The sequence below is a fragment of the Salmo trutta genome, chromosome 6, assembly GCF_901001165.1.
Source record: "Salmo trutta chromosome 6, fSalTru1.1, whole genome shotgun sequence".
In the NCBI taxonomy this organism is placed as follows: Eukaryota; Metazoa; Chordata; class Actinopteri; order Salmoniformes; family Salmonidae; genus Salmo; species Salmo trutta.
Window position 1 is genome coordinate 26901176 of NC_042962.1, and position 24694 is coordinate 26925869.

Here is a 24694-nt window from a genome sequence, read left to right on the forward strand (position 1 = left end):
ATTTTAATGGACAAAAAATGTGATTTTCTTTCAAAAACAAGGACATTTCTAAGTGACCCCAAACTTTTGAATGGTAGTGTACGTGGTTCAATGCACTAAACAGGAACAATGGGTCCATCTTGAAGATGCGCAAGCTCCTGGTCACGGCCGGTTGTGACACAGCCTGGGATTAAACCCGGGTCTGTAGTGACACCTCAAGCACTGCAATGCAGTGCCATAGACCACCACGCCATTCGGGAGGCACAGGAATTACTATTCTTTAATGTCGGAGTTGACAATACTGCTTGGCATATTGTTTATAGTATGTAGCATTGTGCCCGTTGCCATAGATGCCATTGTTTTATTGGTAAACATAGTTTTCATATGAGCATGATACTGTAGCGCTTTCCATAGTGGCCTTCCTTAAAGTGGTTGTTGAGCTGCCATGGGCGACCTTTTAGAACCCCCCCAGACGGGTCTTGGAGCTCACGCATGCGCAGAGTAATTTATGACCCTGTGGTGCTGGTGCAGATCAAATAAGACCTCAGCACGGCAGGCTCTCGCACTAGGCCAGAGAGCGAGAGGGTGCCATAAATCTTTATCTTGTCAGTCTCAGTAATTGGTTTCTCTCTCTCCGACACAAGAGGTTCATCTCATCTTTAGGTTAATGTTCATGCTGCTACTTTTATAGACCTGTTTATAGCTGTGTTGTAATAGTACACTATTATGCTTATTCATTCATGTTTATATCTATATTGCATAATTATGACACTTTACTGTTATGTTGTGCATGTTTTTGCCTTATAGAACCACAATTCATTCGGAGTAACTCAAGTATTATTCCACCAAGATTCATTCCCAGTCAAGATTCATGTTATATGACCAAAAGTGTGTGTGTGTGTGTGCTTAATGTGTGTTGGTAAAGAGGAAAAGGAAATAAAAACCCTGAAAAGAGAAGCATCAGCATTTGTTCTTACAGAACATCCTGTGGAGGGTAATATCACAGTCAGCATAATTGTACTATCGTATGATAAATACGATATACAAAACCTTGCAGAGAGCCTTTCCAACTGATAATCTCTTAGAAAAAAACAAACTACCGTAACCAAGACTTAAAAAGAACTGATATTGGCATATGTATGCTTAATCCATTATAAACTAATGTATAGATTTTATTACACAAGAGACAAAATTCACAAATTCTACAGCACACTGGCTATGTCTTAAGTGTAAAACTAACAATGCCTCAATAATAGATGCCTTGGGTTTCCTAATAAGATCTAAGATGTTAATATTTGTGTACACTTTAGAATTGTAATCTGTGGTTGTCACTGAGCGGGCTGATACTCCATTTCATGGACCCAAGATCCAAAGGTAAGGCTGTCCACAATGCAATTCTAAAGTCTAACACATCCACAGTGCGATTTCAGCATATTTTTTTGTGTCAAATTAAGTCATTATTGTCTTTTGTTGAATTTATATAACAACATTCCAACCTTGTTTAGCATTATCAAGTCCAATTTGACATATTCTACTATTTTTATCCGTTTGCATCAGTTTCAATGGGGGACCTTTACTTTGAAGGCGAACGGTCGATTTCACTATTGTTGCTCACGCTAATGTTGTTCACGACACACACGTGGTTTGACGCCAGTCAAGGCGGGATGGCAGGCTGTCGAACGCTCAGAATATTATACTACAAGAGCTGTCTCTGGAATTCCCGATTATTGTTATGATTCAAGTCGAGACCTTATCGCTGGATTTTCTGTCTAATTTTCATGCAGCTTGCTGTCATTTTCTCCTTCACCGATGTCGAGCAATGGAGAAGCGCCCATCTGCAATTGCTGATGACCTTCTCCTCAGCACACCGAAGCATATTTCTTGGAAACTGCGATGCGGGGAGCGTTCTGACTTGTAACGTACAGTATCGTCAATTGAATTGACATTTATTTCACGAGAAGTGAAGTGCCTAAAATCTATTCTACCAACACATTTTTTTAAAATAGTCAAGACAGAGGCAGATGCCCCTCGTTCTGTCACCCCGGCTACACTATGGTGGAATTTCCATCTCTCATTCCTTATTGGCCTCTCATCCGCTTTCTGGTGCCTTTGGCTATTACCAATGTAGCCATCGACCTCGGCGAACAGGTAGGTTTGCGACATCAAATTGACATGATACAACCTAGTTTGTGTAGGATATGTGTCTGTAGCCAACATTGGGGGTGAGGCAAGGCGATGAACGCCAAGCAGCTAACTAGCTATCTGGCACGGTCAAAACACTGTCGTGCTAACTAAACCTTGCTTGCTTGATTTGACTACTATGCTGACTTGAGCTAAGCTTTCAACATGGTACAGAATGTTTTTTTTTTTTATCTATCCACCACCACTAGTAGTAGTAGTGGCCCACAGTTACATCATTTGACCATTCTAAGCCTAGAGATTCCAAAACAGTTTATGTTTGTGCAAATGAGTGCGACTATCTATTTTGATGTTGGTAAACAGTAAACACATTCTGCTATAGACAAATTAGTTAGATAGCAGCTGATGTAACCCATATTTAGACAATGGCAGCTCTTCTGTGTTTATACCAGTGGAGGCTCCTCAGAGGAAGGGGAGGATCATCATCCTCAGTGAATTTCATAAATAAAAACCTTTTTAGATAAAACTATGCTAAATATATTCACATGTCACCAAATAATGGCTTAAAACACACTGTATGCAATGAAGGTCTACAGTAGCCGGAGCAGCACTCTAGGGTAGCACCATGGTGTAGCTGGAGGACAGATAGCTTCTGTCTTCCTCTGGGTACATTGACTTCAATACAAAACCTACGAGGCTCACGGTTCTCACCCCCTTTCCATAGACTCACACAGTAATGACAACTTCCGGAGGACGTCCTCCAACCTATCAGCTCTTGCAGCATGAACTGACATGTAGCCCACCCAATCAAAGGATCAAAGAATGAATCTAGTACTGAAAGCACAAGTTACAGCTAGCTAGCACTGCAGTGCATAAAATGTGGTGAGTAGTTGACTCAGAGAAAGAAAATAGTTGAACAGTTTTGAACAAATTGATTTCTTCCAAAATGAAGGAAAAGCAAGTGTGAGCTAGTCATATTTCGTAGTATATATTTTTTCACTTTCACTGTCTTAGCTAGCATCAAATGCGGCTAGCTAGTTTAGCCTACTCAAACACCCAGCTCAAACAGAGAGGGAGGCTATGTTAGCTAGCTGGATATGGCTATCCAACACTGGAACTCTTCCAAGTCAATGTAAGCTTTTGGTTTTATTAATTTATTCTCACTAAGGCCTGCCGGTGTATTGGCTAAACTGCTTGCTGCTGACTACACTGTACTGCATGATTGTAGCAGGTTTACTAACATGTTAGTTATAGTAGCTATGGTGATTGACTATAATGTGACAATGATGTAGGCTGTGTGTAGCAGTTAGCAGTCATGAAATGAAGGTTTGGCTTGGAACATTTTTTCGCCTGGTCACAGACAGCTGATGTGTTGTGCACTGAAGTTCACAAGCTAAGGAAAAAGGTGAGAGGAGCGCTCGTAGATAGTTGCGAGAAGGAATTATAGCTGTTTGTATGTGGCTGCTATGAAAGTGAACTGTGGTTAAGTGTGATCAGGGGTGTATTCATTCCGCCGATTCTTCTGTTGAAAAACGTTTCTTAAACGGAAGCAAACAAAACAGGGATAAACATACCTGAATTTGTCCAATAGAAACTTGTTTGTAACTTTTGGACTAATGATTGCACCCTAGATTTTATGAATGACAGTCATCCAGTGGTGCTGTAATAGAAATAAGGCCATGCTCATGAAATAATAAAAAATAAATCCTCATCTTAAACGTCACCAACCACCACTGGTTTATACAATGTAGTCTAGCCTTCATTGGTGGTTAGGAGGGATTGGGCTCTTTATGCATCAGTGATATCTAGAGCAGTGAATGTAAACTAAAAAGCCCTTGAATTGTCATAGGGATCTAGGGCAGTGATCAAAGTGAGGTCCACTAGATATAACTGGGAAATAAGAGTAGATTTTGGTTTAATAAACGCTGTCACTGATTTAATCATTAGTAGATGTACTGATACTTGTGCATCTTTGTGGCTTGTGAAAATGCCATAATGCATGCAGAACTAAAGCCCAGTTCAGTGGAGATGTTATGAATGTCCTTCCCCTGCCATAGCCCCACACCAGTGACCCACAGCTCCCATTCAGGCCCAGTCATATGACAGATGACAGGCCTAGCTCCTAGCTGGTATTCTTGCCTTGTGGACAGTGGGAGTCCAAGCGGCACAGTGTGTCTCGGAAGAGGTTAGGATTATGCTTATGTAATGGCCACGTGAGCAGATATAAATAGCACCCGGCTCTCTTCTATGGAAAGAGGCAGCTGTGGATGCTCTCTGGAGGCAAAGCTAAATGGAAGTCTTATTTAGTTGAATGACTCGTTCAGTGGTTCAGTATCACGACAGCGTGTAACGGAGAACAGTGTTTTTGCATCCTGGCTGCCCTAGCCGATTTATATTTCCAAACATCCATTATTTTAAAGGTCCACTGCAGTCATTTTATCTCAATATTAAATCATTTCTGAGTAACAATTAAGTACTTTACTGTGATTGTTTTTGTGGAACATTTTAATTGAAAACAAACTTAGCGAAGAGCAATTTCTCAAGCAAGAATTTTGCGAGGACTGTCTGGGAGTGGTGTGAGTGGAAAGGGGAAAACTGAAAATGAGCTCTTATTGGCAGAGAAGTTTAGAACTCTCTTTCTCATTGGCCTATTAGCTAATTTACCACATGGTGATGTCACCATGGAAGGCCAAAACTCCATCTCATCAAAACACGGTAACATTTCAGGCGGCCTTTTCAAACAGCTCTTAGACTAAAAGTCGATTATCATAATTTTCACAGTATAATTCCAAACCTCATATTGTGGAAATATTTATAAAGCACAGAAAAATCACGTTTTTGACTGCACTGGGCCTTTAAGGGCAATTCCGCTGCTGAGACTCAGATTTTTCACTTTAAAATGTATGCCAAATAAAAACCATTGATTTCAAAGTTTAACAAATCATACAACTCTATGCACAAGGACTACTTTGAACAATTTACACAAATGTTCACAAAAACACATTTTACTGGAAGAACTGTGCAGATGCAAAGTTTGGTAACAGAATTATGGTAAAATTTCCCTCCGTTTTTATGCGACCACGTTTTCCAAAAGCTCTGTTAAATATCTGCTCCGAATTAATATTCAAATATGTGTAGAAAGAAGGGTGTGTCAGCTATGGCATGACACCTTGAGTTTGAAAACAATCTGTTTTGGTGATTGAAGTACAGTAAGCGAAGTAGAATTACATCATGGGTCCCTGATCTGTACTACATTGACATTCATATCCATAATTTTGCATTTCTTTCTCTTCATGGTGATGTATCCTGTTTAGGTACACAGAGGTAGAAATATGCAATAGCATCCTTTGTATATATGAGTCCTTTGCATATATGAGTATTATTCTACACTCTGGCTATTATTCAAATGAGCTCCGACCGCAAACAAGACCAAATTTGGTTGGTCCAGACCAAATCTGAACCAATCATAGACGTCTGTTTCACAACTGCGCCATATGATATTTTGGCCATATCGCCCAGCCCTAGCTTAGACCCTTTTTTACATAATCTAAAGTGTTTGTGTAATGCCCGCCATCGGCTGAGACACATCATGCTCTTGAATATAGGGTGTGTGTCATGTTGTTGCGGATAAATGTACTAAAATGGGAATAACGTGGACATTTCGACTTTCAAAATGGTACCACAAAGAGATCCACGCATCAGAGAATGTTCACTTGAATGGGAATATCAGTTGTTTTAAATGACTGTCAATCTTCCATAGGAAACCTATTGAAATCAGAAGAAATATAGATGACAGAATAGACATTCCCATTTAAGTTGACGTTCGATGGTGGGTGGACCGGCGGCCATATTTGTGGTAGTTATTGCAAGTTGAAATTGAAATGTTAATGGTGTACTAGCTAAATTGCAGTGGTCTGAAGGGATATGTCCATTCTATGAATTATATTTCTATGATTGAAATGACACCCACCCTGTATTCAACAGTATGCTGTGTCTCAACCGATGGCGGGCACAACACATACACCTCAGATTATGTAAATTAGGGTCTAAGATAAAACAAAGATCTGAGTTTGTGTTTTTAGATAATTGACGTTAAAGGTTAAAATGAGTTTTTTCAACAACAACAAAAAAATTCTCCCAATAAATTATTAAGTAGCTTGACAACCTTGTTTGTAACCTTTTAAATGATGTCAAAATCAACCGTTAATCTTTTCCAGGGATTAAGACATGGATGTCTCATGGTATAGTGGGATATGCAAAATGGGGGAACTTTGAGCACCTCTATCTCCTGAATGTTTTTGGTTTTCTGGTCCCAAAAGTCACTTTCTGACCACTTCTACCGACCGGCAAGAATAGTTTCATTCAAATCAAAAGGGGTGCAGTCAAAAAGTTATTGAAATCAAATGAAACAACAAAAAACAGTTATGAGCTTAACATAACAGTATGCCAGTGGAAGGGAGGACAGTAGTAGGTAACCCAACTGTGGTTTGTGACCACTATGATTTCCCATTGTAGCCAATTCAGTTGCAGTAATTCCGTTAAAGATTATTCAGTAGTTCTGTTACCGATTTGTTAGTTAGCGTTGGCTGGCGAAACTACCTCAAACTTCCTTCATACTGAGCACAGAGACATAAAAATGGTATCCACAAGTTCATCTGACTCTGGGGAAGAAGATACAGTTCCTAATTACCAAAATCCCGATATGTCCGTTTTTGGTAACGGAATTACAAGGAAATGTTTCTTAAACTTATAGAAGGCAAATCCTTTCTCCAAAACCAAATAAGTGTTGATATTAGTTGGCAGGGGTCTTTACTTCAACATTATTATGTTGTCATGTAATTCTAATACCTTCTGTTACGTGGTTTTCTAATTCCCCTTTCCATCCATTTCAACCAGAAATAAAAGCCATTATAGGCCACATTTTTATTGAATTGATTGAAAAATGTATCTCAACTCTTTAGCTTTCATTTGACACACAATTTGATGCGTTCCTAATGAGCTTCACGTCAGTGCTCTTGGGGCCTTTTTTACATGGAAATGACCTTAGAAGTGACATACTTTGTTATCTTTTCACTGTATACAGTGTAAACCTGCCATTTGTTTACTAGTAAATCGCAGTACTAGCCTGGTCCCAGATGTCTTTATGCCACCATGTCAGCTAACATGTTTGGTATGACAATGAGTGACAAGGATTCGACATGATCGCACAAACAGATTTGGGACTAGCCTAGCACGGCACTGGTATGAATGATGATGGTATGATGATGAGCCTAGTGAGGCTAATAAGTTCTCACTCTTTCCAATCCATTCCCTTGCCCTTCTGGTCCTTGGCAGGCACTTAACCGGGGTTTAGCAGGCTTTAAAGAGGATGCAGTTGAGATGCTAGCCAGCTACGGGCTGGCTTATTCGCTAATGAAGTTCTTCACTGGGCCCATGAGTGACTTCAAGAACGTGGGCCTGGTGTTTGTCAACAGCAAGAGAGACAGGGCCAAGGCTGTGCTTTGCATGGCGGTAGCAGGCACAATAGCATTCATCCTTCACGTTCTCATAGGTGAGGCTTTGTCCCAAATTATTACATTTTAATAGTAACTAACTACCCATATTTCTTATTAATTACAAGTTGTTATTTACAATCCAATGATATGTGTCAGTTGTAAACTGCTTTTGGGTGAGCTTTTATTTTTGGGGTAATTAAGAGACAAACCTACTACGGTTTTTCTTATATCATGTTCAACTTTTCTAATCGTTTTAGTTGTGTCATCTCCTCAGTTCTCATAGTATCCTGACTGTCTTCCCCGTCTCCAGCCCATACAGACTTAGGCTACTACATCATCAATAAGCTCCACCATGTGGACGACTCCGTGGGCAACAAGACCAGGAGGGCTTTCCTCTACCTGGCAGCTTTCCCTCTGCTGGACGCCATGGTGAGCGCTGAGTAGAGTATACGGCTTGATTCAGGGGTTGCGTCCCAAATGGCACGCTACTCCCTATAGGGCCCATAGGGCTCATAGGGCTCTGGTCAAAAGTAGTGCCCTATGTAGGGAATAGGGTGCCATTTGGGACGCAGACCCAGCTCTTCCATGACCCAAAGTGTGGCCAGTCGGAGAGCCATAGTCATGGCAGAGGGAAGCTTAAAAACACCTGACCTAGAAAAATGATTTGTAATCCTCTGCTCATCATGCTGGGTCTTAAAATGGACAGACGCCTGTCCCTGTATTTCAACGACTGCATATCTTCTCTTTGCCTGGTCGAAATCAGATTTCAATGTGGGCCTTTGGCTTGTTTTTTTAAAACAAGCCAGGCAAGAACAATGGGTACTTGGTGTTCTGAAATTCTTGGGTGGAGAAGCATCAATTGTCTCTTTGTTTATTGTTTTGTAGGCTTGGATCCATGCTGGAATTCTCCTTAAGCACAAATACAGCGTCATCGTAGGCTCTGCCTCCATCTCTGATGTTATCGCTCAGGTACTCAGCAGATTGCTTCCTTGTTTTTCACTAATCTCCATTACAGTGAAAATTGGTCCTTGTTGCCAAGACTAATGCAATTGACCTCAAAAGTGGACTTGGCAGTATGCCCTGCTCTGATAGGTTGTGACAGTGATGTGGTCGTAAGGGAGTGTCTCTAAGTTTTAATGTCAAGTGAAATGACTTACTTGCACGCTCTAAACCCCATAATGCTGTAATCAATATCAATGTAGTACCACAAATTACATAAAGTACAACAAAAATACTTGAAAATAAAATACGAAATAAGAAGAACACGAGAAGTAAGTAAGCTACAGTTGAAGTCGGAAGTTTACATACACCTTAGCCAAATACATTTAAACTCAGTTTTTCACAATTCCTGACATTTAATCCTAATGAAAATTCCCTGTCTTAGGTCAGTTAGGATCACCACTTTATTTTAAGACTGTGAAATGTCAGAATAATAGTAGAGAGAATGATTTATTTCAGCTTGTATTTCTTTCATCACATTCCCAGTGGATCAGAAGTTTACATACACTCAATTAGTATATGGTAGCATTGTCTTTAAATTGTTTAACTTGGGTCAAATGTTTCGGGTAGCCTTCCACAAGCTTCCCACATTAAGTTGGGTGAATCTTGGCCCATTCCTCCTGACAGAGCTGGTGTAACTGAGTCAGGTTTGTAGGCCTCCTTGCTTGCACACACTTTTTCAGTTCTGGCCACACATTTTCTATAGGATTGAGGTCAGGGCTTTGTGATGGCCACTCCAATACCTTGCCTTTGTTGTCCTTAAGCCATTTTGCCACAACTTTGGAAGTATGCTTGGGGTCATTGTCCATTTGGAAGACCCATTTTAGACCAAGCTTTAACTTCCTGACTGATGTCTTGAGATGTTGCTGCAATATATCAACATAATTTTCTCTCCTCATGATGCCATCTATTTTTTTTAAGTGCACCAGACCCTCCTGCAGCAAAGCACCCCCACAACATGATGCTGCCCACCCCCGTGCTTCACGGTTGGGATGGTGTTCTTCGGCTTGCAAGCCTCCCCCTTTTTCCTCCAAACATAACGATGGTCATTATGGCCAAACATTTGGAAATTGCTCCCAAGGATGAACCAGACTTGTGGAGGTCTATTTTTTTCTGAGGTCTTGGCTGATTTCTTTAGATTTTCCCATGATGTCAAGCAAAGAGGCACTGAGTTTGAAGGTAGGCCTTGAAATACATCCACAGGTACACCTCCAGTTGACTCAAATGATGTCAATTAGCCTATCAGAAGCTTCTAAAGCCATGTCATAATTTTCTGGAATTTTCCAAGCTGTTTAAAGGCACAGTCAACTTAGTGTATGTAAACTTCTGACCCACTGGAATTGTGATACAGTGAATTATAAGTGAAATAATCGGTCTGTAAACAATTGTTGGAAAGATTACTTGTGTCAATCACAAAGTAAATGTCCTAACCGACTTGCCAAAACTATATATTTTTTAAAGTTTTTTTTTGTCATTTAGCAGACGCTCTTATCCAGAGCGACTTACAGTAGTGAATGCATACATTTAATTTCATACATTTTTTTCCCCCCGTACTGGCCCTGTATATAGTATATAGTTTGTTAACAAGACGTGTGGAGTGGTTGAAAAACAAGTTTTAATGACTCCAACCTAAGTGTATGTAAACTTCCGACTTCAACTGTATATACAGGGCCAGTTCCAGTACCATATTTACAATGTGGAGGGATACTGGAGTGCTAGAAGTAGATATGTATAGTGATAAGGCATCAGGATATATGCTAAACAGAGTAGCATCAGCGTATAGTGATAAGGCACCAGGATATATGCTAAACAGAGTAGCATCAGCGTATATGATGATTGTATCTAAGTGCGTGTGTATAGAGTCAGTATAAATGTGTGTGCGTGTTATGTGTGTGTGAGAAAATGCAGTGAGTCATGTGTGTTGGGAGTGTCAGTGTGCGTGAGTGTGTAGAGATCTGACTGTGGTCTCCCTCCTCTCTGTGGCAGATTGTGTTTGTGTCCATCCTGCTGCACAGTAACCTGCCGTGTGTGGAGCCCCTGCTCATCCCCATCCTCTCCCTGTACATGGGAGCCCTGGTGCGCTTCACCATCGTGGGCCTAGGCTACTACTACAACATCCACGACAAGATCCCAGACTCCAGCGGACTTGACGTGGGGGTACGCCGCTTCCTTAGTCGCCCTACTGGGACCTTTTTTTTAAATGACACAGATGGAGTTCAACATGTAGTGTATCTTTACTGGGGTATCAGTTCATCTTGGTCTTCTAAAACTGTCTTTGTTGCAGTTGCAGACTACCTGTGTAATAGTAGCTTATGTCCCAAAAGGAACCAGGACAATTAGGTCAATGACCCCTATTTTATCTAGTAATCAATACTACTGCCCTTACATGAGGAGCTAGCGGAACATAACCCTGTTTTCCCCCTCTCGTTCCTGCTAACGTCACTTTGCAGGGAGATGCCACCATCAGGAAGATGTTGAGTTTCTGGTGGCCTCTGGCCCTCATCCTGGCTACCCAGCGGATCAGCAGGCCCATTGTCAACCTCTTTGTGTCCCGGGACCTCAAGGGGAGCAGCGCAGCTACTGAGGTGACTTTGTAGACTACTCAGTCCACTCCCCAATAATACCCCATTTTAGCTCAGTCCCACTCCCTGTTATTCGGCAGCTGCCAAACACAATGGCCTTTACCAGAAGTGGTCTGGATTCTAATCGAATGTTTTGTTGTCTGAAGAGAGAGGCTGCTGGCTCATGGGAGGAGGAATTTCTAATGTCAACTGTGTGGGTGGGGGACCTTTTGACTGCCAGTGTTCATTACCATGCTTGTACTGTGACACTAAAGTGACTTCATACAGCATCAGTTCGGCCTGTAGTACAGGCTTTGCATTTATCCACTCGCTAGGTTGATTCCCTTCTCATGATACCACAGCTGAAATGGCCAAATGAATTTGAACAATCTCTCTGGAGCTTTCGTGCATTCAGAGACCTAACCAGAGGCAAAACAATAAGCTGTTTACCAGAATGCACTGGAACTAATCAACAGCACAGTGGTGTTTACGTGATTCAACCTGAAACTCAGAGGGTGATCTCACACTGACAGTGACTGAAAACATTCCTAAACGTCTCTGTGTCTGTGCAAAGACTGTCACTGCCTGTTTTTATTGGTTACACACAATGCTGACAAGCCCGAGGCACTTTCCCTGGAATGAACATGGGAAAATCCTAATGCAATTACCAACTAAGCTAATTGTCTTTGCTGACAGGTTTTGGCTAGTCAGTCATGTTTTAACATCTTGGCTACATTGCTGTAAGCTATCCAAAAAGGAAATGAAATGTCATATGAATCCTAATGACTCTTTTTGCTTGGCCAGGCAGTGGCTGTGCTCACTGCCACCTACCCTGTAGGTCACATGCCCTATGGCTGGCTGACTGAACTGAGGGCTGTCTATCCTGCTTTCGACAAGGTAAACCAAGGCCAGTCTAACAATAGCCTCTTGTTGCAGATCATAACATATTATATATCTTTGGGTACTGAGTCCAAGTGGCATGCATTTTATTTCCCACTAATGATAATGTTCTCTTCTTCCGTAGACCAATCCCAGCAATAAGCTCATATCCGGCACACCGGTCACAAAGACTCATATCAAAAAGTTTACAGCCTGTTGTTTGGTGCTATCGCTCACGGTAAGAAGGATGTATGGCTCTTATTCAGAGTCAAACCCCAGACTGTCTTAGCTCTTGTGTTCTGTTTGTCAGTTATGGCACAAAGCGTGCCACAGATCAGAGAAAAACAGTTTTGAGAGTCACGCAAGCAGAGCGGAACATCCTTTCAGTGTTCTACGTGGGCATTCTTGGCGTTTGTTCCTGTCAATGCTTCTTACATAATGATCTAGACAGACGGGTATTATACTTAGTAATTTTCTGAACTATAGCCTATTTTTGTATTGTTTTTTTTTGTCCTTGCTGAAAACGAGTCCTCGTGTGAAAAGGAAGAAGTAAGGCGAAGATGACACTGGATGGATAAACACTATGCCATAGATAAATATATACTTAGGCTCTGGATAAGCCCTGGGGCTTGAAGCGCTAAGCCACCAAACGAGCAGGTATAGAACCAGCTATGCGGAATAAGTGGTTTCAATACCTGTATGTTTGGACAGAATGTACAGTATTTATACAGCAGTGTTTTCTTTGTTCTATATCTGACTTCAGGAGTCAGGTTGCAGAGTGTCAGAGCGAGAGAGAGAGAGACACACCTGGTTGGTGTACTGTCACTCCCCCGAACGCTTCTTCTCCTGGTTATAAGGGCATAATGCAATTGTGGCATTTCCATAAACATATTTGTTTCACATAACATATCAGTTTATATAGGCATGTGTATTTTGGAGCAAATTAATGAAAGCTGACTTCTATTTTTCATCCAGCTCTACATGTATTGATAATAGAACAGAGCACAACAAGTTGGTCTTGTAAAAGCACAAGTTGAGAAAGGTATAGTTCCGCCTTGTCATAAATGGTCTGGTTTTTCACGGTTTCGCTATCGGGATATGTGGTAAATACAGGGTAGAAATGGGAACAGAAAACAACCCCGAGACTGATTTGATGGGGTGGAAAAAATGTGTCCCTAATGACTTGGGATGTGAAAAACAGGAAGTTGGTGGAAAAGCTAAGACCTTGGAGCCACGGAGAGGAGTGGCGGTAGCATGCCAACCAGATGTGGAATTCCACTGTTATAAACAAGTGGGTGTGGGCTCAAGCCTGGCAACCAGGGTTCTGTGGTTGCCATGGTGCCGTAAGGCAGCCTAAACAGAGATCTCTGTAAATTGTGTACATATTTTAGATGTATCAGCTTTTTTTGTTTTTGATAAGTCATTGACTTGTTGTTTTGATATATCTGGTTGTTTTAACCCACATAGTTGCAGGACTGATTGCAGGTTGACTTGATTAATGTTAATGTTTGCATTTAAAAGATCCATCGCAGCACCAGCTGCTTTTTGATCAATGAGACCTGACTGCATTATGGAAATGGAACAGTGGTCGTAGTGAGGATGACTACTGGTCTGGACTGATGTTTAGTGGGCTTTTTTTGCACTGAAGCAACAGCATCAACCAAGTGGGGGCTACACAGTTCTGGAGGAGTACGAAATCCATGCTACAGAGTGGCTGAGAGTCGACTCCAAAATAATCGATTCCTCGACTCGTCTATTCCCGGTGTCAAGCTTCGATTATGCTAAGAATCAAGTCCTCGACTCCTAAGATTCAGTAGTTTTGCAACGGAGGAGACTGAGTAGACTAGTTGCCGTAGGCTACTTCCGAGAACAAACTCTCGCATCTTTCACAGTAAAGAAAGCGCAAGCTGGAGGGAGGGGCACATCCAGACAGATCAGCCACCAGGCATACAGTCAGAACCATGTAATCGCTAATCAAAAGTTGTATCTCACAATTTCTTGGCTTGCAAGTTCACTAAAGTAAGGGCTATTAATTATTAGGCAAAGCTATTCAAAGTATTCAATTCCTTTTGTTATGGCAAGCCTAAATAACTTCAGGAGTAAAAATGTGCTTAACAAGTCACATAATAAGTTGTATGGACTCACTCTGTGTGCAATAATAGTGCTTAATGTGATTTTTGAATGACGACCTCATCTTTGTACCCAAGAGATGCAGATAATTGTAAGGTCCCTCAGTTGAGCAGTGAATATCAAACACAGATTTCACCACCTGGGAAGTTTTCCAATGCCTCGCAAAGGAGGACACCTAAACTCATCAAAAAAAGAAACGTCCCTTTTTCAGGACCCTGTCTTTCAAAGATAATTTGTTAAAATCCAAATAACTTCACAGATCTTGATTGTAAAGGGTTTAAACACTGTTTCCCATACTTGTTCAATGAAGCATAAACAATTAATGAACTTGCACCTGTGGAACGGTCGTTAAGACACTAAAAGCTTACAGACAGTTGATAAGTAAGGTCACAGTTATGAAAACTTAGGACACTAAAGAGGCCTTTCTACTAACTCAGAAAAACACCAAAAGAAAGATGCCCAGGGTCCCTGCTCATCTGCGTGAACGTGCCTTAGGCATGCTGCAAGGAGGCATGAAGACTGCAGGTGTGGCCAGGGAAATAAATTGCAATGTCCGTACTGTGAGACGCGCTACAGGGAGACAGGACGGACAGCAGATCGTCCTCGCGGTGGCAGACCACGTGTAACAACACCTGCACAGGATCGGTACATCCGAACATCAGATCTGCGGGACAGGTACAGGATGGCAACAACAACTGCCCGAGTTACACTCGGAACGCACAATCCCTCCATCAGTGCTCAGATTGTCCTTAATAGGCTGAGAGAGGCTGGACTGAGGGCTTGTAGGCCTGTTGTAAGGCAGGTCCTCACCAGACATCACCGGCAACAACGTCGCCTATGGGCACAAACCCACCGTTGCTGGACCAGACAGGACTCTTCGGTTTTGTCTCACCAGGGGTGATGGTCAGATTTGCGTTTTATCGTTGAAGGAATGAGCGTTACACCGAGGCCTGTACTCTGGAGCGGGATCGATTTGGAGGTGGAGGGTCCGTCATGGTCTAGGGCGGTGTGTCACAGCATCATCGGACTGAGCTTGTTGTCATTGCAGGCAATCAACGCTGTGCGTTACAGGGAAGATGTGGTACCCTTCCTGTAGGCTAATCCTGACATGACCCTCCAGCATGACAATGCCACCAGCCATACTGCTCGTTCTGTGCGTGATTTCCTGCAAGACAGGAATGTCAGTGTTCTGCCATGGCCAGCGAAGAGCCCGCGTCTCAATCCCATTGAGCACGTCTGGGACCTGTTGGATCGGAGTGTGAGGGCTAGGGCCAATCCCCCCCCAGAAATGACCGGGAACTTGCAGGTGCCTTGGTGAAAGAATGGTGTAACATCTCACAGCAAGAATTGGCAAATCTGGTGCAGTCCATGAGGAGATGCACTGCAGTACTTAATGCAGCTGGTGGCCACACCAGATACTGACTGTTACTTTTTATTTTGACCCCCCCCCCCCCTTTGTTCAGGGACACATTATTCAATTTCTGTTAGTCACGTCTGTGGAACTTGTTCAGTTTGTCTGTTGATGAATCTTGTTATGTTCATACAAATATTTACACATGTTAAGTTTGCTGAAAATAAACGCAGTTGACAGTGAGAGGACGTTTCTTTTTTTGCTGAGTTTATTGGTAGATGGGTTAAAACAAAAAATGGAATATCCCTTTGAGCATGATGAAGTTATTAATTACACATTGGATGGTGTGTCAATACACCCAGTCACTACCAAGATACAGGTGTACTTCCTAACTAAATTGCTAGAGAGGAAGGAAATCGCTCAGGAATTTCACCATGAGGCCAATGGTGACTTTAAAACAGTTAGAGTTTAATGGTTGTGATAGGAGATAACTGAGGATGGCTCAACAACACTGTAGTTACTCCACAATACTAACCTAATTGACAGAGTGAAAAGAAGGAAGCCTGTACAGAATAACAAGGCACTAAAGTAATACTGCAAAAAATCTGGGAAAGCAATTAACTTTTTGTCCTGAATATATAGTGTTGTTTGGGGAAAATCCGATACAACACATTACTGAGTACCACTCTATATTTTCAAGCATTGTGGTGGTTGCATCATGTTAAGGACTGGGGAGTTTTTCAGGATCAAAAAGAAAGGCAAAATCCTATAGGAAAACCTGGTTCAGTCTGCTTTCCACCAGACCCTGGGAGATTAATTCACCTTTCAGCAGGACAAGAACATAAAACACAAGGCCAAATATATACTGGAGTGGCCAAATTAGTAAAAAAAAAAAAAAAAAAAAAAACTTAAATCTATGGCAAGATCTGCAAATAGTTGTCTAGCATGATCAACAACCAATTTGACAGAGCTTGAAGAATTTTGAAAATAATAATTGTGAAATGTTGCACAATCCAGGTGTGGAAAGCTCTTAGAGACTTACCCAGAAAGACTCACAGCTGTAATTGCTGTCAAAGGTGTTTCTACAAAGTATTGACTCACGGGCGTGAATACTTATTTTAAAAAATACACAAATATTTGACCTTTTATTTAACTAGGCAAGTCAGTTAAGAACACATTCTTATTTTCAATGACGGCCTAGGAACAGTGGGTTAACTGCCTTGTTCAGGGGCAGAACGACAAATGTTTACCTTGTCAGCTCGGGGATTTGATCTTGCAACATTTCGGTTACTAGTCCAACGCTCTAACCACTAGGCTACTCGCCGCCCCAAATAATTTCACTTTAAATAAATTAGCAGAAATGTCTACTAACATGTTTTCACTTTGTCATTCTGGGGTATTGTGTGTAGATGGGTGAGAAAAAAAGAATCTATTTAATCAATTTTGAATTCAGGCTGTAACACAACAAAATGGAATAAGTCAAGGGGTATGAATACTTTCTAAAGGCACTGTATGTTGGTGTTTCCTTTATTTGGGCAGTTACCTGTATATAGCATACTGCACATTGGGCCAGATAGGCATGGCCTACGGGCTTGATGGAAACACAGGCTCAGCCTCTGACAGCCCACATGCCAAGACTTGCTCTGATTGCGTCTGACTCTGTGGGAAAGACAACAGTGCAGAGAAAAGATGGACAAGTGTACAATAAACACCACAAAGGGAAAGTTTCACTGCCAGTTTAGACTGTAAACCAAGCAAATGGGTTTTAAATTATTTTCTTTATAACATCAAATTGACTTTAGATGGCTTTTAGAGATTTAGTCAGTGAGGAAGTCTGGTGAAAAACGGAGGAAAACCACTGATTCATTGATGACTCAGCATGACCTGTCTACTTGTATACAGTATTGTGACTGACTAAACATAGACATTCAGAAAAACATCCTAGAGTCATTGGCACGACTGCACTGCTACATTTTCTTTGACAATTCAAATATTTCTAACCAGAACCAGAGGAACACATCATATACACTGAACATAAATATAAACGCAACATGATACAATTTCTAATATTTTACTGAGTTATTTCATATAAGGAAATCAATCAATTGAAATAAATTCATTAAGCCCTAATCTATGGATTTCACACCTGTTGTTCACTGATACTGAAAGAAAAAAAAAGTAGGGGCGTGGATCAGAAAGTCAGTCAGTATCTGGTGTAACCACCATTTGCCATTTGCCTCGACACATCTCCTTCACATACAGTCGATCAGGCTGTTGATTATCGCCTGTGGAATGTTGTCCCACCCCTCTTCAATGGCTGTGCGAAGTTGCTGGATATTGGCGGTCACTGGAACACAATGTCGTACATGTTGATCCAGAGCACCCCAAACATGCTCAATTGGTGACATGTCTGGTGAATATGCAGGCCATTTCAGAACTGGGACAATTTCAGCTTCCCGGAATTGTGTATAGATCCTTGCGACATGGGACCGTGCATTATCATGATGAAACATGAGGTAATGGTGTCAGATGAATGGCACAACAATGGGCCTCAGGATCTCGTCATGGTATCTCTGTGCATTCAAATTGCCATCGATTTAAAATGCAATTGTGTTCATTGTCTATAGCTTATGCTTGCCAATACCATAACCTTACCACCACCATGAGGCACTCTGTTCACAATGTTGACTTCAGAAAACCCCTCGCCCACAATGCCATACACGCTATCTGCCATCTGCAGGGTACAGTTGAAACTGGGATTCATCCGTGGAGAGCACATTTCTCGGGGCATGCCAGTGGCCATCAAAGGTGAGTATTTGCCCACTGAAGTCAGTTACGACACCAAACTGCAGTCAGGTCAACACCCTGGTGAGGATGACGAGCACGCAGATGAGCTTCCCTGAGACGGTTTGTGCAGAAATTCTTTGGTTGTGTAAACCCACAGTTTCATCAGCTGTCCAGGTGGCTGGTCTCCGATGACCCTGCAGGTGAAGAAGCCGGATGTGAAGGTCCTGGGCTGGTGTGGTTACACGTGGTCTGCGGTTGTGAGGCCGGTTAGACGTACTGCCGAATTCTCTAAAACAACGGAGGCGGCTTATGGTAGAGAAATGAACATTCAATTCTCTGGCAACAGCTCTGAAGGACATTCCTGCAGTCAGCATGCCAATTGTGTGCTTCCTCAACTTGAGACATCTGTGGCATTGTGTTGTGTGACAAAACTGTACTTTAGTGGCCTTTTATTGTGCCCAGCATAAGGTACACCTGTGTAATGATCATGCTGTTTAATCAGTTTCTTGATATGCCACACCTGTCAGGTGGATGGATTATCATCGCAAAGGAGAAATGCTCACAAACAGGGATGTAATCAAATTTGAACACAACATATTTGAGAAGATTTTTGTGCGAATGGAACATTTCTGGATTTGTTTTATTTCAGCTCATGAAACATGGGACATGCGTTTAGTTTTGTTGTGTGTAGTTTCTTTCACCTCAGTGATTTTGAGTGGCAATAGTGTGTTATGTACGGTATTGTACATTGTTACTGCAATTAGAATTAATGCTATTTGGGTTACACGCTTGGCTTGTGTTAACTTCAAAAGGGACTGCGGTGAACCTAAACTCACTCGCCTTAATGATCTAGTAAATTCCAACGAGGAATGTTTTGGCAAGGTTATGTAACGGAGTTAAATAACTTTGTTTTTGTTTGGTGTATAACACCTCTGTGTGTTTTTGTGCTGCCAGCTCTGCTTTGTGGTGTTCTGGACCCCTCACATCTCTGAGAAGATTCTAGTGAATGTGATTGGTGTGGACCTTGCCTTCGCTGAGCTCTGTGTGGTTCCACTAAGGATTTTCTCCTTCTTCCCTCTGCCAGGTAAGGAGTGCACAAAGTGCGTAATATCTGTTGGTTGCACCACTAGAGTTGTGAGTTTGATTCCCCCGTGACCCACACATACTTGCTATATGTAACAGGAAGTGTTACAGGAAATGTCTGCTGGAAATGTCTGACCATTTTAGGATTAGTCACCCAAATGAGCCTCCTAGTATGTAGTGTCCTGACCTGTTCCTTTCTGAGTACGAGGGTTTTCTGTGTGTTAACACAATGCTGTACCGCTGAGCCCGGAGTCATGGTTGTGGCCCAAATGGCACCCTTATTCCCTATTTAGTGCACTACTTTGGACCAAAACTCCATTGGCTCTGGTCAAAAGTTGTGCACTATAAAGGTTATAGGGTGCCAGTAGGGCACTACAAAGGGAATAGGGGGCCATTTGGGATGCTGCCATGGTCTGCTGAGACAGCAGTCTGATGTGACGTTTCCACTGACTCTGTCCCCTGTGTGTGTAGTGACAGTCCGGGCCCACCTGACTGGCTGGCTCATGACATTGAAGAAGACCTTTGTGCTGGCCCCCAGCTCTGTGCTCCGCATCATCGTCCTCATCACAAGCCTGGTCGTGCTGCCTTATATGGGGTAGGTGGACACCTCACTGAAATGGCACCCTATTCACTACTTTTGACTGGGTGCACTGTAAAGGGAATAGAGTTCCATTTAGTACACACGGTCTGTGTCCTTTAGCTAACATGTATGAGTTCCTGATTCACCAGTCTCATAATAATGTAAGCTATGATGTGGCCTAATTTTGATGTGGCATGAGAGATTTGATATTGTAACGAGCCTGTGTGGCCACCAAAACTCAACACGTAGTTCGTTAACTAGCATGAAACGGCCCTTTGACGATAATTTCCCATGAAATAATCGAGTTGTCGTTTATTTGGATCATTACAGCGCGCACCGACCTGACGCACATAAGCGCCTCTAGAACTGACAGACCCAGCATGCCCCAGCATCATCAACTACAGCAACTCATTTGCATAACATTGTGTGATATGCTGAGAGTGACGAAATCAGCTTCTGTCTCCAGGCTATCGGACTGTTAAACAAATAGTCACCACTGGCCGGCCTCCGCCCAGTGCCCTGCACCTTAGAGACTGCTGCCCTATGTACATAGTCATTGAACGCTGGTCAGTTTAATAATGTTTACATAGTGCTTTACCCACTGTATGTATATATATACACACACAATTGATATTCTGGTCTCTGACATTGCCTGTTCTGATATTTCTTAATTTAAATTTTTATGGATTGTGTGTAATGTTTATTTTTTGTGTTTTACTGCACTGTTGGAGCTAGAAACAAGCCTTTCGCTGCACCTACGATAACATCCTCAAATCGGTGTATCGACCAAAAATATGAATCACGTGTTATTCTAAAACTGGATATCTAGAGATGGTTTATTTGAATTCAGCAAACTTTGTTTCTAGCTCATTGTGAAATGTTGATTGGACTCCAATGTGACACGGAGTTGCTCTCTGTTTCATGATAAGCAAACATGAATAGAAATGTATTCAGATGATAAGATTTTAAAATCAGGAATATGTAAATGACCACCGTTCACCACATCACCTACCATCAAATGCAGGCTTTGCAAGTTCAGTGTGAGGGTATGAGTTGATGGGTTCTCTGCGGTTTTATATTTAGCCAATAGCCTCATTAAATCTTTAGACCGGTTCTTTGTGCATGGTTTTGAATTAAACATAAGGTAGCATAATATACAGTACCAGTGAAAAGTTTGGACACCTACTTATTCCAGGGTTTCTTTATTTTTACTATTTTCTACATTGTAGAATAATAGTGAAAACATCAAAACGATGAAATAACACATATGGAATGATGTAGTAACCAAAACAGTGTTAAATCAAAATATATTTGAGATTCTTGAAAATAGCCACCCTTTGCCTTGATGACAGCTTTGCACACTCTTGGCATTCTCTCATCCAGCTTCATGAGGAATGCTTTCCCAACAGTCCCACATGCTGAGCACTTCTTGGCTGCTTTTCCTTCACTCTGCGGTCCAACTCATCCAAAACCATCTCAGTTGGGTTGAGTTCGGGTGATTGTGGAGGCCAGTTCATCTGATGCAGCACTGAATCACTCTCCTTGTTCAAATAGCCCTCACACAGACTGGAGGTGTGTTTGGGGGTCATTGTCCTGTTGAAAAAGAAATGATAGTCCCACTAAGCGCAAACCAGATGGGATGGCGTATTGCTGCAGAATGCTTTCGTAGCCATGCTGGTTAAATGTGCCACCAGCAAAGCACCCCCACACAATCACACCTCCATGCTTCACGGTGGGAACCACACATGCAGCGGTTGAAACCTTGGTAGGCCGTCATTGTAAAGTTAAATAAGGGTTAAATAAAATGTCAAATTTGGACTCATCAAACCAATGGACAGATTTCCACCGGTCTAATGTCCATTGCTCGTATTTCTTGGCCCAAGCAAGTCTCTTCTTATTGGTATCCTTTAGTAGTGGTTTCTTTGCAGCAATTCGACCATGAAGGCCTGATTCACTCAGTCTCCTCTGAACAGTTGATGTTGATGTCTTTTACCTGAAATCTGAAGCATTTATTTGGGCTGCAATCTGAGGTGCAGTTAACTCTAATTAACTTATCCTCTACAGCAGAGGTAACTCTGGGTCTTCCCTTCCTGTGTCGGTCCTCATGAGACATTTTCATCATAGCGCTTGATAGTTTTTGCTCGTGCACTTGAACAAACTTTCAAAGTTCTTAATTTTCCGGATTGACTGACCTTCATGTCTTACAGTAAGACTGTTTCTCTTTGCTTTTTTGAGCTGTTCTTGCCATAATATGGACTTGGTCTTTTACCAAATAGGGTTATCTTCAGTATACCACACCTACCTTGTCACAACAACTGTTTTGGCTCCAACCCATTAAGGAAAGAAATTCCACAAATTAACTTAAGGTACACCTGTTAATTGAAATGCATTCCAGGTGACTACCTCCATGAAGCTAGTTGAGAGAATGCCAAGAGTGTGCAAAGCTGTCAAGGCAAAGGGTGGCTATTTTGAAGAATCTCAAATAACATATTTAGATTTGTTTAACACTTGTTACTACATGATTCCACACGTTCTTTCAGTTTGTCTTCACTATTATTCTACAATGTAGAAAATAGTAAAAATAAAGAAATCCTTGAATGAGTAGGTGTGTCCCAACTTTTGGACTGGTACCGAGTTAATTAAACATGCATCTATGTGCTATGCTCAAAGCGAGTGTTTTTGCTGCACAAGAATTCAACCCATCGGCAATACTAGCTGCCCTTTTACCCTACCTTATCTGTAAATACAAGTGAATGTGTCACTGCCATTTCTGTCTGAACCATATGCGACAAAGCGGTGTCATTTCACTGTGGGCAAACGGTATCTGAGCATAAATCACTATAAAAAGACTGACCATAAGAGAGGACTTTTCTTCCATCGCTTAGCAACGCCTCTCATCCAGACTGACAAGCTGAAGCCAGTACATCAGACCTGCTGCTATACTTTCTTTACCCCAGAAAAAAAACATTGTGTTTGCTAGACGCCAGGCTATTTCACAACAAGACATCTAGGATGACTTGCATTCTTCCAGAACTAATTTGCACATTTTTCACTTGCTACACACTGTAGGCCTACAACTAAATGGCTATTTTGCTTTAGTTTCTTTAGAGGAAGGGTGAAATGGGCCTATTTTAGTCTATACGGCCCCCCAAAATGTATTCCAATAGGGTAAGCCTGTACCACATAGGCCTACGGTATATCCTGTATTGTATTCTGAGCTCTACTGGTCAGTTATTCCAGTGTTAATGAAAGCTGGGGTTTGTGTTTCAGTGTCCACGGGGCCACACTGGGGGTTGGGTCCCTGCTGGCTGGTTTCATAGGGGAGTCTACTATGGTGGCCATTGCTGCCTGCTATGTCTATCGAAAACAGGTGAGAGAACCCCTACATAAAGGACGGGTAAGAAACTGTATAGCAGGGTTCCCCAACTGGTGGCCCACGGGTGATTTCATTTGGCCCCTTAAGTTGAGAAATTTGTTGGACATACGACTGTAGAAACACCAGCAAGTAAGCTCAAGTTATTTTAATTTAGGAAATATGTTCCAAAGTGTTCCCACACGAGAGATATGTGACCCTATACAAATATATGTTTGGGCTTCTTGCGGTCAATTTGTAGTCTACAACTTATTTGTAGTTATGTTCCGGCCCCCTGACCATCCGCTCAAGAAAATATATTGTCCCGTGCCTAAATCTAGTTGATCCCTGCTGTATAGAGTCATACAGTGAAGTACATAAACTATACATTTATCTTCATCTCTTCATTTTCTCCTTTTCCCACAGAAAAACAATGAGATGGCCAGCGAGCTGGTGGTGGAGGGAGAGGACTCGGCTCCTATGAGCGAGGTGTGTTCCAGAACACAGATGGATGCCATTGAGGAGCTCCAGGAGGAGGAGGAACAGGAGTAGAGGCACATGGAGAGAGAGAGAGAGACAGGAGAAATTGGAGCTGAGCTCCATAGAAAAAGGGAATTCCAGCGGAAGAGGACCATGGGTAGGCCCTAATACCGGACCTGAGAGAAGAACACAGAGCGCTTAATAGGCTCCTTGAGTGGATGATCAGCCAGTAAGAAGAGTGGAGATCTGCCATGATGAGGAACACGCACTGTACAGACAAGCCATGCACTGAAATCCATGTAAATACCTTCCAATCCTCTGGACAATTAATGTATTCATGAACTGCAGAAATAGGATAAGTATTAATCACTTTCATCATCGTGTTACTGCTAATTGAGCATGGGAAATAACTGATGTAGGGAAACCGGTCCTCAGCTAAGGGAAATGTGTTGTGGAGAAACATTATTTTACTTGGATAATCAAGTAAAAGAAGCACAGCTTTATTTTATTTTAATGCTGGAACATTTTAAAGGACCTGTTGAGTTGGGCAAGTGTATTTTACATTGAATGGTGTTCAAGAACTATAGTTCTGTTTTATATAGGCGACGGGAATTTGCAAAGTGTATATTAACTTGCAGAAAGGGGTCGGGAATCCCTCAGTATCTTAGTGGGTGTGTGTGACTGTGTTTGCATCATTATGCTCGTCCACTTTATGCAGTCTGGGAATCTGTACTTTCATTTTATTTTGACAAGTATAGCTATTTTCTTAATAGCACATTCTGACTGTTCGATGTACATATTGTAAAGGCATTATATTATTTGGCAAATAAATTGTTATTTAAAGAGCCCATCTGACTATTGAAACATTGACACGTTGTG

The 24694-nt window shown here is 41.9% G+C and overlaps 1 protein-coding gene across 1 annotated transcript; it reads left to right on the forward strand.

The window, feature by feature from the left end:
• Window positions 1-1602: 1602 nt before the first annotated feature.
• Window positions 1603-24663, forward strand: LOC115195766 (progressive ankylosis protein homolog B). Its single transcript, XM_029755998.1, has 12 exons — window positions 1603-2127; window positions 7453-7669; window positions 7924-8042; window positions 8499-8582; window positions 10599-10769; window positions 11063-11197; window positions 11978-12070; window positions 12198-12290; window positions 19275-19404; window positions 19875-19998; window positions 23254-23353; window positions 23762-24663. The coding sequence occupies exons 1-12, from the start codon at window positions 2032-2034 to the stop codon at window positions 23885-23887; spliced, it is 1488 nt and encodes a 495-aa protein (XP_029611858.1). The 5' UTR covers window positions 1603-2031; the 3' UTR covers window positions 23888-24663.
• Window positions 24664-24694: the final 31 nt, after the last annotated feature.